Source organism: Megalops cyprinoides, chromosome 23, assembly GCF_013368585.1.
Source record: "Megalops cyprinoides isolate fMegCyp1 chromosome 23, fMegCyp1.pri, whole genome shotgun sequence".
In the NCBI taxonomy this organism is placed as follows: domain Eukaryota; kingdom Metazoa; phylum Chordata; class Actinopteri; order Elopiformes; family Megalopidae; genus Megalops; species Megalops cyprinoides.
The window spans coordinates 18,150,690-18,169,480 of NC_050605.1; the positions used below are offsets into that span (position 1 = coordinate 18,150,690).

Below are 18,791 nucleotides of genomic sequence, written 5' to 3' on the forward strand. Positions count from 1 at the left end.
CAAAACAAAATCTAAATAAATCAGAAAGGATAGAATAAAACTGTCAGCTTCATGCAACAATACATTTACATCACAGTTGTAAGTCTTTGTTGACTGCTGATGTACTCTCACACTGTACAGCATGGTACCTGCTCATTTGCAAACTGCATGTGTAAGAACACTCATCAGCTAGCCAAACATTCCTTAAAAATACAGCAGAAAAACAACATTTATGGTTATGAATGTTAACAATCAGAGTCAGTAAAAACAAACGAACAAAAAATTGTGAAAAATTTCAGAATGGCAGCAAATATATTCTACTGTGTTCATGAACATCTGTATTCATTCAGTGATGAGTAACCTGTCTTAAAGGAACAAAAGTTAATTTAAATATACATATATAGTTTCCCTTATTATTCTGGGTATATGCTATTGGGGGCTGGGGCAGGTGACCTGCCTGGGACTTTCGGAGCTCTTCAGTGTAAGGACGGACAGGTAGCAGTGTGATGCTCTCTGTGTTCAGTGTGTAAACCTGGAACTTCAGACCACTTTCTCTCCTACTGGTCTTTCTTATCTCCAGGGCCTTGTTGCTGATTCTGGTAAAAAGGAAATATAAATATAAAACTCTATCATAGCAACAATGACTGTGAACACTGGATTGAAATTTAAATGGCTCATTTTCTCCTGTACAAAATTTTAGTTGAATTATACATTACCACTGAGACAAGTCATTTTGTCTTTTGTGTCTTGGGTTCTGTCTTCTGTGTGTATGGGGAAGGGTAGTGATTGTGTGTTGCGAATTTGTGTGTATGTGTGTGTATGTGCAGAGTGAAAGGTAGCGTTTGTGTGTGCATTTGAGTGCACACGCGCACGCACGTGTGTGTGTGTGTGTGTGTGTGTATTTTTGTGCGTGGAGAGAAGGGGAGCATTTGTTTGTGTGTTCGCATGCGTGTGTGTGTGTCTGTGTGTGTGTGTGTGTGTGTATGCATGTACCTGTAGTTGCTGGTGCTCCTTTAGCAGCCGGTCATATTCCTGAGTTAGGCCCTGTGACTGTCTCCTCATAGCTTCCACTTCAGCGCGAGACTTCTTCAGAGCTGTGGAGGAACAAACATTTCAGAACAATGTGGTCTTTCAAGGCAGGAATCAAATCACTCCAGATGGGATGATTTAAGAGGAAAATCAGGCAGCATTGCTTTGTAACAGTACTTCACTTTTTGTGAAATAATGTAGCAGAGGGTCTTCACTTTGATTTAAATCATTTTAGCTGTAGACCTCAGTTACAGACTAAAAGAGGATTTATACATTTACAGACTCATAAAGGAGCATAGCCGGAGAGCAAGTATCCACAGCCTCCTGTGTACGAGTTATCGCAACCTCCTGCCAGTCAGAACCTTCTAGAACCAGCAGTCAGGAGGACGTAGGGCTGTGAGGGGTGGGGGGAGTAGTGGATTACCCACCATTCTCTGCAGTCTCCAGCTCCACCTTCAGCTTCTGAACCTCCCTCCTGAGCACCTCCTTCCCTTCAGCACTCCTCTTCTCTACCCTCTCCATCTCCAGGGCCTGAAAGACGGAGCTCTGAACATCGACTCCTCATCCAAACATCCGCCCAACAACTGCCTCCTCACTGTAAAATTCACCTGAAACACTCTTTCCTCATTCCAGCATCCACCCGACAAACTCTTCCTCATCCTAACATCCACCCAACACAGGTTTCCTCTCTCCCTCTTCATTCCAACATCTCCCCAACAGTTTGCAGTTTGGCAGCTCTACCAGACTCTCCCCCTCACCCGTTTCAGGTGATCGTTGTCCTCCATGTACTTCTTGGCCGCCTGGTTGACACTCTCTACCTGCGTCTGCAGGGCTGACCCCGTCCCAATGGACGTCGCCAGCTGGTTTATCAGGGTGACCACACGCCTCATGACACTGTGGTGACACACACATTTACACACCTCTTATTATTAAAGTAGATTAAATTCATAACCATTTCACCCTTTCAGATTAGTTATGCAAGAGAATATACATCTTTGGAGAGGACGGGGCGGAGCTTAGTCAGGAATCACATGACTATGATGTCAAAGAATCTCAATATATGGATCAGACAGTCAGCTTGGTGTGTCTCACGTTAAAAATTCAGTCTTGACCATTGTGAAAGCTGTGTGTTCTGATTGGCTGGCTCCTTAGGAATATTCCTGAGGGGGCGTGGTGTAAAACAGAATATCCATAGTAAGTGGTGTCATGCAGATAGCACCGAAACCTCCCGATACAAACCTGAACCTCTTATATGGGAGGTAAACATGAGCTGAATATCTACTGGCCATAACAGAATGCCTGTGGTGATGTGGTGGAGGCCATACTCACAGCCAGAGGAAGAGGGAGAATCCAGAGATGTAGAGGTTCCTCTGGGCACGGAACAGCTTCATGTGCAGGTGATCAAACATGTTGGGGTGCAGCTTGGCCTCTTTGGAGGGTTCCGCTCCCGAGTACTTCCTCACTTCCCTCACAGCGTCTGCAGGGGGCGACAGAGAGAGAGGGCGAGAGAGAACACTGATGACTGAAACCACTCCATTAAGACTGTGACTCTGAGATGCTGGATCACTGCAAATCAAGTGCAAATCTGTTAAAATTCATATAAAGATAAATTGATGCTGAGGTAAGAGGAGAAAATATCTTTATAAAGGACTTTTAGCTGGTGCCTTAGCCAGCGGTCAGCTTAAATCTTGGTGGCCATTGACAGCACTGGTAATCCATACTCACATACCAAGGAAAAGGACAATGAGAATTATTATCATTGTCAGGAAGACTTTATTCCAGAATGGTGCAAGTCTGTCCCATATGCTAAACTTGAAGATTCTTTGCCATCTGCAAAAATCAGAACATAAACATTTACACTGCAAATATACAACGGTGCAAAATATTAAAGAGGTAAAAGCATTTGATGTACTGCAAAACTGTTTTTTAGATGCACTGTTGCATAACCTCCACCCCAAATATCCCCGTACTTGGCCAAAAATTCAAATTTAATGTTATGCATGCTGTGTTCCACTTAAATATGTCATTAAATTCACATACATTTGCAATGTATCAACATTCTTTTTAATCAATAATTGCATTTATCACAGGTATGAAAAATGAAACAGTTTATCACAGCAATGAAGGCAGAGTTTTGCAGAGTTAACACCGAACTGAATAAATGTTGCCAGTATGTGAATCATGCTGATGGTGGACATTTGGTTGTCATGGTACCTCAGTGGTGATATGAAGGGTAGACTGAGGATGAGAATTACTGCGATCTCCACATAGAGGAAGAGTGCCACGGCTGTCCATTGCAGGGTCATCTTCAGGCGCGGGTCTCCTTAAACGAACGGTTATGTTTTTATTTGGGGAAAGCTGTACTCTCACGCTCAACAAACTGAGTGGTTGTCGGTATTGGCTCCATCTAGTGGTAAAACATCGTCACTGCAGTAGCCGCTCAGTGAGTGACACCATCGTTTCTGAGGTCTGCCTAATACGCCAGAGCCAGCATGCATTTCATTTTATTCCACAACATGTTTACAAATTAAGATAACATTTATCGTGGTGGTTTCAACAAATATCTTATATAATCATCGGTAGTGTCAGGAATTTCACCTTAATTAAACAAAAATAAGAATATACCATGTTTCTGACGTTTGCAGAAGGACTGTAGACCTTCCCGTTTTTTCCCCATCCAAAAATATTGATAACTACTATAACCAATTCCGTCTAATTTAACATTTGATTTAACATCGTTGAGTAACATTTCCAAAAACCTCATTTTCGCGTGACCCAGCCAGACTGCAAATAGATTCTGCAATAACAAGCCCAAAATGTGTTCAATACAGCCACCTGCATTTACATTTACTTTTCACATCATTAATGTATTTTCTTTGTAACCACCGTGAAGCCAGACAGACAGTGTGGAACCACTACTAAATAAACTGATACCTTAATTCCAACAGATGGGCTAGGCGGCACACCGGACTTCTTCACGAATACCTTTATCCAGGGAGGAATAAACAGGGTGAGTGGACTGGCATTTCCGTCAATCCCTTTTGAAATTCCGATGTAGTTTCCTTTGGTTGTCCAGATTACATGCTGCCCTTCAAACAGTTTACAAATGTATATTAATCATATGAGGAATTGCTTTCATTATGACAGTGCAGTGAGCCACCGGTCTCAGTTTACGCATTGTATAAATAAACTCACTAGGCGACTCCGCAACCCAGAGCAAAGTTCCCATAGGATCTGGCTCAGTACATTCGTCAATAGGGAAACAACACGTGTACTTTCCTAGATAAGCAGTATTATTAGCAAGCGAGTTATGACTATGTACAGTGCAAGATCTTGCTACAGTTTCACGTCAAGCATGGACGGACGGCGAAAACGCACCGTCGTCACGTGACACCCTTCTTACCAACCATTCTACACGCACTTTCGCTGACCGTGGTTCTGTGGCTATTTTTACTGTCATGTACCCTGACCAATGTCTGGTTAGGTCTCACGGCTACTTAGCCAACAATCTAGCAACCGATTCTCTCTCTCTTCTGAGATTTAGCAAGTAAAAACGAAGTGAGTCTATGGCATCGACCAAGCACAGCATTATAGATGCCCCGATTATACATTACAATGCAAAAATCCCAGCATGAAGGAAGTCACTGCATAAGTTTAATTTGTAATTAATGGAAGCTCAAGTAATGACATCTTGGTGATTACTATCGTTTAACGACTTCACTGTAACATCTGAGATGCCAACTGACGGTATCATTAAATATACAAACGCGGTAACATAGCTTCAGTATTATTTTGTTCAGAAATAAGTTACCGTTATCCGAAATTGTACGTAGCTGTACGCGCGACACACCTCCAGTCCGGCAGCTGGTGCAGTGTAAACCAGGCTCATTCTCATGACGTCATATGAAAACGCGCTCCTTAAGAGGATGAAGTTGATGTGAAACATATGCGTTTACCGGGAGGGATGTGTATGACATTCCACTGCACTCTTTTAATAGAAATACAGACTAAACGCACAGTGAGTTTAACTTTAATGTAATCAAGTCGGTTGTGCATGACAGCTTCGCGTTCATTTTTTTTTTATTACCAGTGAAAGCGCTATTCTCGACCGTGCTGGGAGCAACTTACAGAATTCCTTTCCTTTCATGTGCATTTATGGACCCGAGTTCAAGTTAACGAGCGCAATTAACGTCTAAGCATGGAAAAAAAATGTATATTGCAGAGCATTGCATAATATTGTTATTAAAGTACAAAATACCTGTGCATATGGGAAAAATGCTATTTTTCTGTTTCAGAACACTTCTGGTTGCTCAGTTTCTAACTGAAATCAAACCAGACTTTGTTGAGAAATTATTCAGTTTTGGGTTCTGTAGATTCACAAAACTGAATACAGCATTCAACTGCATTCTTAAGGTCTGTGTTAAGAGCATATGCTGAGCTACATGTAACCCCTCGCTGAGAGTAAACCCTATCAAATTACATACATTCACCCAGTTACATGTTTCAACCTAAATATAACTACAGAAAGCACCTACCCCTGAAAACCTGATGGCGTTTCTTCACCAGTTTCCTTTTCTCCGCCACGGGTGACCACAGAATATGTACCTGTTCCTTTTAAACTCATGATGCATGTCATTTCTTTAACCTGGAATTCATTTGGCTTTGTCAGCTGACGATGACAATAAAACTGGTATTTGAAGATAATTGTTGCATTGGGTATGATGCCATTTAACACAGGTGCACTGTAACAGAAAGTAATAGGAAAAAGCAGTGCAGTTGCATCTTTATAATTGCTACCATGTAAAAAAAGGACATTTTTACCAATATGGTCTTCATCAGGTTACAGTATCTGAGGATGATGAAGTTTGAAACATAGTTGTCCTTTTCTAATAAATCACCTCACATACCATTGTAAAGCTGGCATTTAGGATTGATTTTTTTACATCAATTCACAAGTTGGTTCACTTTAGTAATATTGAATATTTATTGATTTAAAAACATCTGTTAAAATGAATGAAAATAGTAAAATCACAGTCCGTGTATGTCTCAGTGCGCATCAGGAGCCGTAGGTGTGCTGCAGGTAGTCGATGATGGCGGAGGTGCTGGAGAGAGCGTTGAACACCTTCCTCTCCTGCTGGGAGGTGATGCGCTCCATCATGTAAATGAGGTGATGGTGAAAGCAGGTGAAAGGCGTCCCGTGGGCCAGAGCGATGTCCACCCAGTCCCAAACGCACTCCAGGGGGGTCTCGTCATACCCCGCGAACATGGCGGGGTTGGCCAGCAACCCGCGCGCGGCCATCACACCTGAGGTCAGGGGAACAGCGGCCATTTCAAGTGAAACAAGAAGGAGAGAAACAGACACAGAGGAAGGTCAATATACCACCTGATATGAAGCACATACAGACAAAATACTTGGACTTGAGGCAGAAGTTTGGTCAACATCTCTTTTTTAGGGGGCGTTTGATTGCATTACTGATAAAATTTGTGTGTGTTTTCCCATCAAACTAAGCAGGTACGTACCCTCAACTCCAGTCAGCTGATGGGTGGACTCCACGTCTCTGAGGTTTTTGATGTCGCCATTGGCGATAACCGGGATGGAGACGCTGTCCTTGATGGTCTTAATGGCGTCGTAGTGGACCGGCTGGTGGCGCTCCTCTGCTGTCCGGCCGTGGACAGTGATCCAGGACACTCCGGCCGCCTCTGCCTTCTGACACAGGTCCACTGTCCGCCTGAGGTCCTTGTGGATTCTGGTACAAAGAACAGATTCACTCTCAGAATCAGGAAGGTACATATTTTTATCTAACTGATGAGTGATTAAATGTAACTTATTCAAACAAATTTTAACAAATATGTATCAGATATTCCCTCTGAGAACAACCAGTATAACCTTTATAACAAAACTAGACAAAAATATAACATTGTAATAGTAAGCAGCTTACTCCTATTTTCTCAAGTCCTGGAGCTCATCCTGAGTTCATGTGCTGTGATTACTAATTACATCTCCAGTAAGAAAAATCTCTGATCACAAATGAAACATATCTACTTTTCAGCAGAAGTAAACCTGTATATCACTAAAGAAATCCTTTTCTTGCGCCAATTAAAAACTACATCAAACCACCATCTTGAGAACAGTCACAGGTGCTGCCTTTTATGAAATGTTATGTAAAATGTACCTAAATACTCATATTGTAAACATGCTACCTATCACATCGAGCTTACGAACTTAACCCAGCTCAAGGGCTAAAGATAATCTTTTCACCAACAGCCTACCTTATTTTGATGGAAACCGAGTAGTTAGGATTGTCCACTTGATTTCGGACATGGCGCACCATATCTCTGACCAGCTCAGGCTTGTTGATCAAGCAGGCCCCATATCCTTCTGCCATTGCCCACCTGCAGACACCCACACAAACAGCATGTTATTCCCATGAGTCTGAATCCCCCCCACTATTTCAGATATAACACTATAGATTCCCCTAAAATCGCAAATAAAAAAAAAATTAAAACACCTCTTGAACTCCATGCTGTCCTGGGGCCTCCTGTGGTCCAGTGAACAGGATAACTTCTTCCTATCATCTTGTGAGTAACTGAGCGTCTACCTTTAGCCCTCTGAGTAAGTGAAATTCTTCCTGTGGTTCTATGTCTAAAGGGACTTGCTCTCACCTCTGAGGGCAGCCGCAGTTCAGATCCACTCCATCGGTGTACGGGGCGACCACGCAAGCTGCATCAGCCAGAGTCTGGGCATCACTGGCTGCAAACTGCATGACCAGGGGGCGGTCCCCTGGCAGGGGAGACACATTATATTACATTACATTATTGGCATTTAGCAGATACTCTTAGCCAGAGCGACTTACATACGTTACAATTATGTTATCCATTTATACAGCTGGATATTTACTGAGGCGATTGTCGGTTAAGTACTGTGCCTAAGGGTACAACAGCAGTGGCCCAGCGGGGAAGTGAACCTGCAATCTTTTGGTTACAAGCCCTGCTCCTTACCACTGCACCACACTACATTACAGAAACACATCATCATGCGGACTTTAATGCACTGGTCACACAAGCATCTGTGGCCGTCTGTAAAATTTTGATGTGGATGTCATAATAGGGATAAACATCAAACAGCTCTGCTCTGAGTTACTCTAAGAGATCAAAAACGCAGTTCAACTAATAGATGATTTTTTTTTGGTTATGACTTAATCATACATTCAGCATTTAAGTAACTTCCTTGATTAGCCATAAACATAGACGTTGTGGCATTTCTTTTCTTTTGTAGTATATTCAGAATCTCCACAATTACAGGGGTCCTTGCTAGCACTGACAAACAGACAAGAGTAACATCTTACCTGGGCTAGTTGTAAACTCACTGTCTCTAGCTTTGACAGATCGCATGAAGTCGGCCGCAACGATCATCGGAGTGAAGCATATATCACAGCCATATTTCCGCACTAGGGATCTGAATGCCAACCTGGAAAACAAAGAATAAATACATAAGACAAGGGGAATTCCTGTAACTGATGCACACCAACGTGCAGCACAACACGCAACCAATTAATGTATCTTGTTTGCTAACTTACTTCGAGTAACGGACCATCGGTGCGCATATTTTGAGGACTTTGCCCGTTTCAAACATGTCCATTATGTTAGTCGGGTCCATGTCGGCGTTCATTCCCCTCTTAAATAATGCAAATCAGGCTAGGGAAACCTGCGACAGAATTACAGTTAAAGGTCTACACACAACGATCGTATAGTATCAACTACCTGAAACAACACACACTATTTATTTCACCAACTAGGTTGTCCAAATGCTCGCCCGTTCCGCAAATATCATGAAGCGAAAACTGCGGCAAAATCACTTAATTAATTATTAAGTACATCATGGTTAAAGCAAATTTACAGTGTTTTACAATGGAATACTTACTATTCGATGTTTTGGACAGCATTCACTGTGGTCCATTCCCTCTCACATGAGCGCATTATTCAAAGCGTGGCTTTTTGTAACTAGCAGACGTTAGCTAGCTGTCATTGCTAGTGATTCTGTTCAGGGATGTTTGCCTAGTGTAGACAGTTACAACACCGAGACAGCTATCCATCGATAATTTACGGTATTTAACGGCATTTATGCGGTAAATTACAACACCATTTGACTGCTACCTCATAGAACCTGAAAACTCCCTGCATGTGTGCCTATCACGAAAGGCGGGGCTTTAAATTACCCTTTGACCTCTCACTTTTGGTCACAGTGACGCATTTTTCAAAAATATAGAGAACATTTCAATGTGTGTTCGTATTTTTATTCCTAGAAACAACTGTAAAACGTATAAATGTAATTTTAATCAGGATTAAATTTCATCGATATACAATACACCGGCGCTTGAATTTGACGTCATAGTGATGAAGTGGCCAACATGGAAGGAAGTAAAGAGACAGCTCCATCGAATGCACTTTTAAAAGATGGTAATCCTACATTTTAAGTATTTGCTTTTGTGCATGTCAAGCAGTCGTTTCTTTATGTTTAGTGGCGTTTTATTTTTCTGATCTAGCACCATTTTGGTCCCCTAGTTCCTCATTTCCCCATACATTTTTTGGCTGTAATGCTAAAATGCCGAGAGGGTCGAATCAGTAATTAGCAAGCCGGATTTCTAGCAAGTCCCACCAGTATTTGGTGCATTAGCTGACAGACATACATCTCTAAGTAACATGACAAGTTGGTCTTTTGTTGAGTCGGTTGCTGTTGCTATCTTGTGGGCTTGCCAGCCTGCACGCCTGTCTGTCTGAATTGAGAGTATAATGTTGATAACGTTACATTAGCTAAATTATTTATGAATTGGTCATAACCAACTAGCTAGCTACAAGAATTGTCAGCACGAGTAAAATCCGGCTATTCGTCGTTACTGTGCTGTTCAGTCAAACAAATTAACATCAGCAATTATCCCCTACTTCTATCACCGGATTTATTGGTAATGAATGTCACTGACGTTAATGATGGTCATTTGTCGCTTGAAGTGCTACTAGAGATTGGCTCCTCAGGCAGAAGTCAGTGATTTCAGTGATTGTACTTGCTCGTGGTATGACGAAAGTACAAAAAATAAGCTTTGATGGCAAATGCTATCGGTGTAAAAAGACGAGAAAGCTCACTGGTCGTTTTCTTAACTGGTTATCTTTCCATTTCGTTCCTGATTCCTGAAGCGGGAGCAGTGCGCTTCAGTTTTCGCTATTTTTGCTCAGGCCCATGAAGTAAAGGCCAGTGCTGGATTAGAATGTTGTGGGTAAAAGTTCCACAGCATTGTGCTGTTGCCCTGTCTCCGAGCTACCTTCTCTGGCTACAGTGAAGACAGGGCAACAGTACAGCATCAGGAATCTGAACCCCACTCAATACAAGCCTAAATATGCCAACAGAAATGGCCTTTTCCTTAACGACGCATGCTTTGCTTCCTTCTCAGAATGCTATGCAGATTTCTGTAAAGAGGACTTTGACGTGAAGACCTACACTGCTCAGGCCATTCACCATGCGGTCATTGCAGAGCAGCTGGCAAAACTGGCCCAGGGCATCAGCCAACTGGACAAAGAGCTGCACGTACAGGTACTGGTCACCAAGGAGGCAGATGAACTGTATTTGAGACGGATCATTCTTTCTTTCCCCCCTCCCTCCCTCCTTCCCTTATTCCATTTTTCAGTTTGACTGACTTTTTTGTCAGTCTGTGTCATAGGGAACCAAAGCAGTTTTCATGTAGGACCAAATGGTGCTTGGCATGAGCCATTGTGAGATTAAACCCTATTTTACACTCAGATATGTTTTAGCCTGAAGGCTAGTTTACATCAGGATGATAACGTATTAGGGCCTGTCTGTTCAGTGTTTATGGATAGTTGGGAGTGAATGGGGGGTAGTGGGAGATTATGAGACCTGTCTTGGCCAGATTTTGCATGTAGAATCCTGAAGGCTCATTGGGTGTACCTGAATGAGATGTGAAGAACACTAAGGGTACCAGTATATTGGGTGGATGATCTCACTTCCAAGAAGTAATTAGAATAGAGTTTGAACTCAAACAGCAGCACTGAATGGAGGCATTGAGTTCACTAGTTCCGTATTTTAACTCTGCTTTGTTTTGTTAAAGATGAACATGAGGACAGATAAGAAAATGGAGTTGGTTGACCTGATTGGAAACTCATTTTTTTTTACGCACTTTGATGCAAAATAGAATTTGAAAAGAATGGGATGTGAAAATGCAAAACCAAACAACGTGCAAAAAAAGATTCAAACGGAATCATACCAGAGATTGAAAAATGAATCAACTGTTCAGCTGTTTCACTGTTGAGGAATGTTCCTTTTGTGCTAATTGCTGACAATATACTTTATAAATACACTGCTGTGCAAAATGCATTCCGGATTTCAGATATGTCATTTCGTTATGGATATGAACATCCCATCGCATTGCATCACAACATAAGCAGGAAGAAAGTTGAGTGAAATATCTCGCACCACTCAGGTTTCACTATGTGGCATCCAAAGCATGGTCAGGTACAGATGAGCATCACGTGTAATTGACAAACTCAGGACCGGAAGAGCCAAGGAGCCGTGTGAGGAGCGTGAGCTGTGTTTGCAGAGGAACAAAGAGAAGGGCAGCATACAGAGCTAGCAGAAGGCTCAGGTGTCATTGTCCATCCATTGACAGCCCAAAGGTCACCCTTGAAATCAGAACCTAAAGGACATGTTGCTGAAAGAACACCTCTGTTGAGAAAAGGGAATAAGGAAAAAAAGACAAAAATATCCACAGGGTTTTAGTTTCCTCACAGATCAGAGTGTAAAAATGTGAATGCCTGGGGCTTTTGCACAGCATTATATTGCAATAAAACATAGCTATATTTAAATTTTAAAATCACGTTATTGTATTTTTCCAGGTGGTAGCGAGACATGAAGACCTGTTGGCTCAGGCAACCGGCATTGAATCCCTGGAAGGTAAGTCTTCACTGCTTGGGTGATGTAGACTTTTGTATTCAAAAACGTGATGAAACCTTGCGGTTTTACCTGGTAATCTGATTTCATCACCACACACGTGCATCCGTGCTACTGTTTTACTGGAAGTGCTGACTGTTTTGCATAAAAGGTAGTAAATGGTGATAGACATTCAAATCATATCTCCAGTATAGTACATGGTTTATTTTCTGCTGTTTTTGGAGGCATATCACATAGAAATCTGTCCACTGGGAGTACGCAGCATTCTTTGCAGACCAGTTGGGCAGAGTGCCAACAGGTTTCAAATTATGTCTGACTTTCACATGCATACAAAAACCATCCCCGCATGACATTCTGTAAACACAATCCGATGGAATCGGCACCAGGCCTTACAGATCTTCCACAAGGGGGCACTGTGGTCACAAGGTTTTCAGAGCTCGGGATGGATATGGTTCTCAGGGATAAGTGTAGAGGTGTGTGCATATATACATCCACTGTTTTAAGTGATTGCACAGTTGCCAAAGCCAAGAAGGATGAGTTATGTAATGTTAAACTTCAAAGATGCATTAAAAGTGAATAGAATATAGCATTAGATAGCATTAAATCATTTTTATTATGTAGTAAAGTGGATTTTTATTTGCATGCAGCAAGCAAACACCCCTAGGCCTTTTACCGGCCCGCTGTGATGAACAACCTTTTATGCAAATGAATCTGTTTATTGTATAACCTAATATATCACCTCATATTCCAGCCAACTTCATGGCACGAGCACCTGCTATTAGTTACTGTGCCAGATCAACTCCATGGGGGGTCTAGGTTCATCTGAAACACCAAAGGCTGCTTTGTTTGATGATTACAGCCATGGGATTTGCTCTGTATTTTGGTGAAACTGAGGTGTATCGGTGGAGCATCTGATGATTAAAACAGCAGACCCTTGTCCTGACAGCCCCTTGTACATTGTCTTTGGGGAGGGGCTTCACTGCCTGAGTTACCTTTGCCACAGGAAGTATTCTGTTACAGAGGGGAGCTGGGAAGGGAAAGAGGGAGATATGGTTTGGGATCCATGTCAAAGACAGAAGTTTGTGTCCATATGATTATAACCTCATGAGATTGGGGTGGGAGTATGGAGTTTTTCAGCTCCACGCAAATGTTAGGGAAAAGAACAGCCCCTCAGACGTTTCCTCTGAATGCTCTGTATGTGAGAAACGGAGCCGTATGGAATTGCTGTGTGAACATGCTCTGTTCTGCATGGTGGGGGTCAGGGCTGCACAGGAAGAGTGGAGTCTGAAGTGTCTCTCTCTCCCACCCCCAGGTGTGTTGCAGATGATGCAGACCAGGATCACAGCTCTGCAGGGTGCGGTCGACAGGTACTGCTCTTTCTCTGCCTGTCACACGAGCCTTAGAAGGCGTCTGAAATGGTCGGCCACACTGTTCTGGAGTGTCCGTCAGTATCGTTTTCTTCCAGGACGGCATTGTTTTTAAACCATAATGTATTACTTTTTTGCCCTTCCTTCCCGCAGGATAAGGACTAAAATTGTCGATCCGTACAATAAGATCTTGGCCCGGACCGCGCAGCTGGCCAGGTTGCAGGTAAGGGATCTGTTGTCAGTTTTTTTTTTTTTTTTTTCTCTGTCCCTCTTTCAAACGCTCATTTCTTCCCCACGCCGTACAGCTTATCTGCCGGTGTGGCCTGGGGAGAGGGAGTGTGAGTCTGCAGCTGAATTTCGCTCTGCGTCCGCTCCGCCAGCCGTCGCCGCAGGCGGCACGGCGTGTCGGTGCTTTACACGGAGGGGCCGTTTCCATGTTTATTGGGGGAGAGGAGAGCCGTGTCGCGTGTTTGTGGATTTAGCCGGGCCTTTTTAATGGCCCCTGGAAGCTGGAGAGCCACTCCTACAGGATTGGATGAGTTTTGATTGCGTTTATTGCCTCCCTGGCTGCCGTGATGAATATTGACACGGTAATGTCACCTTGACACCGTTTCCAAGATACACAGAAATTTTATCCTTTATATCTTGTGTATAACAAAAAAAAGTCTCTCTGAGCTACCTGTAATTCATTTGCCAACAATATGAGTGACCATTTAAAGGCATTAGGGAAGTGTTTACAGTTAAGCTTTTTAAGGTGAGCTTTTTTTTTACATTTATGATTATATTTTCATTACTGTTCCTTAAATTAATAATTCAGTTGCTTAGGCTCAAACTTAGCAGTTGGTGCTTTTTTTGTTAAATTTTTATGTAGTTATGATCACTTCAAAAATAAACTAACCAAAAAAAAAAAAATGCCGTTTCAGATTCAGACTGGATCCACTTCATCACACACATTCAGTTTTTACAGAAATGAAACCCTTTTTATGTGGCGTCCTCTCTTGTGATAAATGACGTGACCATCATAAGCAATGACATGTTTATTGGGTTGATTTACTAAAAGGTCGTGTTGGAGGAAGGGAAGATCTGTGTCATTCCCTCAAAAGTAAGATGGCTCACTGGTTATAAAAAATTAAATTAAAAAAATTGCTGTGACTGCTTCAACTACGTGGTCTTTCAGGAACCTGTATAGATTATTATTAAATATGGCTTGGACAGGGTGTGGTTTTGGTTAAGTGGCTCCGGTGACCTAGCTTTGATCACACCCCAAACCTCCATCAGCTTTAGCCGGTGACATCATCGCTTTACCATGAATCGCTGTCAATATGTTCCATTTAGAGAGATCAATAAACGGCAATCTGGTGACTCCCAGAGTGCGGTTTCTCCCCCCGGGAACCCTCGTCCAGGTGGGAATCCTGACCTCCCCGGCCGCCGGGCGGGCGTGGCAGGGTCCTGACACCAGCGGGAATTTACAGGCCTCTCAATGTGGCCGTGCCGTGCTCTGGGGTCAGGCGGATTTATTATTAGATGTTAAAGAAATCCGGATTTGGAAATGTGACACTGGTTCAGAGTAACTGTCTCTCTCTCACTGCCCGCCTTCCCTCCCAGGGCCGGGGGAGGAGAGCGGGGGCGGGAGGGGGGGTCTTATCACGCACGCATCTCCACACAAAGGCACAGCCGAACGGCCGGGGACAGAGGAGGGACGTGCCTGTCCCCTGGTCTCGGAGATGATATCTCCACTGCCCGCCAGTCAGGGCCATGTGTCCTTGCTGGAATCTGCAGTGTGCCGGTCGGTGGCGTGTCTGTTCCTGTAAACGGTGCATGCACTTTCCCCCAGTTAGCCTGCGCTGTGAAAGAGCACGGCTGGCTTATGGAGACAGAGAGGCCCGTGAGCCCCAGTGGGGGAGAAGTCAGGCCCCCGAAAAAGAGGCAGTGTGGAGTTTGGTGGCAATGTCGTGGGGTGTTGTAAGAGGGAATGGGGAGGGGAAAGAGGGCTCTTAGGGGTAGATATGTGAAGGTATACTGTGTGAGGTGTTTGTTGTCTGTGGCCTATCTCAGCTGGTAGTGAGGTATGGAAACTGAATGCGAGGTGATGTCGTTTGTAGATGCAAGTGGGGAAAGGAAAGGAATTCGTATGTGGGGTGTTGTAGCGATATAGCAAGTTTGAGGTGTGAATATGATGTGGTGTAGTAGGGGTGAGGTGCAGATATGCAGTGGTATAGCAGGGTGAGGTGAAGCTATGAGGTAATATAATGGTGTAGCAGGGCTGAGGTGTGAATATGAGCTGGTGTAGCAGGGCTGAGTTGCAGATATGAGGTGGTGTAGCAGGGGTGAGGTGTGAATATGAGCTGGTGTAGCAGGGCTGAGTTGCAGATATGAGGTGGTGTAGCAGGGGTGAAGTGAAGGTATGGGGTGCTGTAGTGGTATAGCAGAGAAGAGGAGGAATATGAGGAAGTGTAGTGGTATAATGGGGGGGTGGGGGTTGAGGATATGATGTGGTGTAGCAGGGGTGAAGTGAAGGTATGGGGTGCTGTAGTGGTATATTAGGGTTCATGTGAGGTGAAGATACGCGGTGCTGCAGTGGAGCAGCAGGGTTCATGTGAGGTGGCGTGTCATTAGCTCGGTATCTCCGGGTGGGAGGTGCGCGCGTGCGCGGTGGGGGGGGCGGGGTTGGATTGGTATTCACGGCCATTGTGCACCGATACCACGCACTCCTTATCCGCCGCGCTGTTCCCTAGCAGATGCCCTTGACTCTCGGAGAGAGAGGCCCGGCGCGCCGCGGGCTTCAGATGTCATTTCGGCTGCGTCTGAGCGAACCCCGCGCTAATCAGCCCGCGCACTCATCAGCCAGAGGTGTCGGGGCGCTGGGGCGGTGCTCCTCTCTGCTGTTCACACGGTGGCAGATACCCTGTCACTCCCTGATAAAGCCATCAACCTGACACACACGGCTGCTGGCACACAGCTGCACCCCTCAGCTAAAACCGAAATACCCCTGACCTCTGCACGTCCTTCAGGGGCCAGACCAGCCACCGGGCACTGCAGCGATAGTGTGGCTTTCAGTGATCATATGATCATGTGATATCATGTATGTATAGATCATATGTTTATGTGATATCATGTATGTATATATCATATGATCCATCTCGGATCATAAGAAATGTGTTGGAAATGGTGTTCACAGAGTAGTATGTTTACATTTACATTTCAGTTTTCACAAGCCTGTTTGGAGTGTGTTATTGTGCAAAATTAATTATGTGCAGAAATTTGAATAAAAACAAAGGTTGTCTGCAAGCCCTGGAAAGCTGGGAAGCTGTCATTTTTGGAAACGGATTCTTCCCGGTGCTGGAAGTGGTGTTTAGGAAGTGATTACGTTTACATTTACATTATTGTAAGCCTGTTGGGAGTGTTTTGCTGTGCATAATTAACAATTTGTGGAAATCTGAATAAAAACAAGGGGTATCTGGAAGCCCTGGAAAGCTGGGATGCGCTGTTTTTTTCCCCACACGTGACTGGGGCTTTGGTCTCAGCGTTGGGAGGCGATATCAGGTTTTCAGACACTCACCCTCTCTGGAATGCAGCAGAAACCGCAGATGCTGCACCGAGGCCACAGTGTTAATCCTCTGCGCTGGAGTTAGAACAGTATGACGTCTCCTCGGCTCTGTGTTTTCCGCAGTTTGTTTACCGAATAAGGTCCCAGGCAGACTAAGTTATTATTTATTGTTTTGTTTGCTGGGCTGGCAGCCTTACCCAGGGTGACGTAAATAGCTCCTGTTTTCTGCAGATTGTCCATTCAGTAAGCTGGGTTTTAGAAAAGATCTGGAGGATGTGAGGGCAGTGACCCAGCTGGGGTTCAAACCTGCAGCCGTCTTTACATTAACTATTCTCATTTAGCAGACACTTGCACCCGGAGCGACTTCCATAGGCTGCGGTTTTTACATGTTATTCATTTATACTGGATACTTACTGAGGCGATTCTGGGTTAGGTACAACAGCAAGGGTACAGTAGCTGTGCCTCAGCCGGGAATCGAACCCGCAGCCTATCAATAACGAGCCCTGCTCCTTGCTGCTGTGCCACACAGCCGTGCTGTTATGAGCTCTGCCACTCTTAAGCGCCAGGCTGACAGTTCTTAAGAGGCTCGCAACCCCCCCCCCCCCCCCCCCCGGTCTCAGAGCTGCCAGTCTCCCTGCCACTGCTGCTCCTGTGTGCCGTTTCTCTCCTCACTCACAGCCTCCCGCTTTCAGGCCCCGATCTCTGTACGTAAGGGGCTGCTGTGTGTAGCTCTGGTGGGTGCGGGTGTGGGTGTGGGTGTTGATGTGTGGGTGCGGATGTGGGTGTGGGTGGGGGTGTGGGTGCGGATGTGGGTGTGTGGGTGTGGGTGGGGGTGTGGATGTTGATGTGTGTTGATGTGCAGGTGCGTGTGTGTGTGGGTGTGGATGCAGGTGTTGATGTGCGGGTGCGTGTGTGGGTGTGGATGCGGGTGTTGATGTGCGGGTGTGGATGCGGGTGTTGATGTGTGGGTGCGTATGCGGGTGTGGATGCGGGTGTTGATGTGCGGGTGTGGATGCGGGTGTTGATGTGTGGGTGCGTATGCGGGTGTGGATGCGGGTGTTGATGTGTGGGTGCGTGTGTGGGTGCGTATGCGGGTGTTGATGTGTGGGTGCGTATGCGGGTGCGTATGCGGGTGTTGATGTGCGGGTGTGTGTGTGGGTGTGGATGCGGGTGTTGATGTGCGGGTGTGTGTGCGGGTGTTGATGTGCGGGTGTTGATGTGCGGGTGTGTGTGCGGGTGTTGATGTGCGGGTGTTCATGTGCGGGTGTTGATGTGCGGGTGTGTGTGCGGGTGCGTGCGCAGGTGTGGCTGTGGGTGTTGATGTGTGGGTGCGTGTGTGGGTGCGTATGCGGGTGTTGATGTGCGTGTGCGTGTGCGGGTGCGTGTGCAGGTGTGGCTGTGGCTGTGGCCGTGGCCGGGGTGCGTGACCACGCCTCTCCCTGTCCCTCCAGGTGGCCTGTGACCTGCTGCGCAGGATCATCCGCATCCTGTACCTGAGCAAGCGGCTGCAGGGCCAGCTGCAGGCGGGAAGCCGCGAGGTCGCCAAGGCAGCGCAGAGCCTCAGCGAGCTGGGTGAGTGACACGGGCCTCTGCTGGCTTCTCTAACCCCTCCCGCTGTGGAGGGTGAGCTCTGTGTGTGTGCGTGTGTGCGTGCGTGTGTGTGTGTGTGCGTGTGCGTGCGTGTGTGCGTGCGTGTGTGCGTGCGTGTGTGCGTGCGTGTGTGCGTGCGTGTGTGTGTGCGTGTGTGTGTGCGTGTGTGTGTGCGTGCGTGGGTGTGTGCGTGTGTGCGTGCGTGCGTGTGTGTGTTTGTCTGTGTGTGTGTGTGTGTGTTTGTCTGTGTGTGTGTGTGTGTGTGTGTATGTGTGTTTCTGATTCCGAGTGTATGTGTGTGTGTGTGTGCGTGTTTGTCTGTGTG

The 18,791-nt window shown here is 45.3% G+C and overlaps 2 protein-coding genes across 4 annotated transcripts in view; one reads left to right on the forward strand and one right to left on the reverse strand.

Moving 5' to 3' along the window:
* Positions 1 to 290: 290 nt before the first annotated feature.
* LOC118770273 (tRNA-dihydrouridine(20a/20b) synthase [NAD(P)+]-like) lies at positions 291 to 9,023 on the reverse strand. 3 transcript variants are annotated; one of them, XM_036517846.1, is made up of 13 exons: positions 8,930 to 9,023; positions 8,586 to 8,713; positions 8,355 to 8,476; positions 7,672 to 7,789; positions 7,279 to 7,401; positions 6,529 to 6,755; positions 3,223 to 3,328; positions 2,738 to 2,838; positions 2,338 to 2,485; positions 1,767 to 1,902; positions 1,437 to 1,539; positions 973 to 1,073; positions 291 to 575 (listed from the first exon to the last, which is right to left on the reverse strand). In XM_036517846.1, exons 2-13 carry the CDS (start codon positions 8,675 to 8,677, stop codon positions 537 to 539), a joined length of 1,416 nt encoding a protein of 471 aa, XP_036373739.1. In that variant the 5' UTR covers positions 8,678 to 8,713; positions 8,930 to 9,023; the 3' UTR covers positions 291 to 536. The 3 variants fall into 3 exon arrangements, with proteins under 3 accessions (XP_036373739.1, XP_036373737.1, XP_036373738.1); XM_036517844.1 differs by lacking the exons at positions 291 to 575; positions 973 to 1,073; positions 1,437 to 1,539; ... (2 more) ...; positions 2,738 to 2,838; positions 3,223 to 3,328 and adding an exon at positions 6,053 to 6,312; XM_036517845.1 differs by lacking the exons at positions 291 to 575; positions 973 to 1,073; positions 1,437 to 1,539; ... (2 more) ...; positions 2,738 to 2,838; positions 3,223 to 3,328 and adding an exon at positions 6,053 to 6,312 and having other exon boundaries at positions 8,926 to 9,023.
* Positions 9,024 to 9,410: 387 nt separating this feature from the next.
* The window catches only part of cog5 (component of oligomeric golgi complex 5), a 111,700-nt gene continuing 102,319 nt past the window's right edge, over positions 9,411 to 18,791 (forward strand). Inside the window, exons 1-6 of the mRNA XM_036517916.1 lie at positions 9,411 to 9,465; positions 10,452 to 10,591; positions 11,908 to 11,965; positions 13,275 to 13,329; positions 13,483 to 13,552; positions 18,328 to 18,448. Coding sequence (XP_036373809.1) covers positions 9,417 to 9,465; positions 10,452 to 10,591; positions 11,908 to 11,965; positions 13,275 to 13,329; positions 13,483 to 13,552; positions 18,328 to 18,448 — 493 coding nt within the window. The 5' untranslated portion in view covers positions 9,411 to 9,416. The remainder of the gene's footprint in view (positions 9,466 to 10,451; positions 10,592 to 11,907; positions 11,966 to 13,274; positions 13,330 to 13,482; positions 13,553 to 18,327; positions 18,449 to 18,791) is intronic.

Excerpts from the sequence above, each read along its gene's own strand:
- LOC118770273 (XM_036517846.1), bottom strand. The coding sequence starts at position 8,677 with ATGAACGCCGACATGGACCCGACTAACATAATGGACATGTTTGAAACG. Across the intron at positions 2,839-3,222 it reads CCCTTCATATCACCACTGAG|ATGGCAAAGAATCTTCAAGT; the intron begins GTACCATGACAA and ends TGATTTTTGCAG. Across the intron at positions 1,540-1,766 it reads ACAACGATCACCTGAAACGG|GCCCTGGAGATGGAGAGGGT; the intron begins GTGAGGGGGAGA and ends TCCGTCTTTCAG.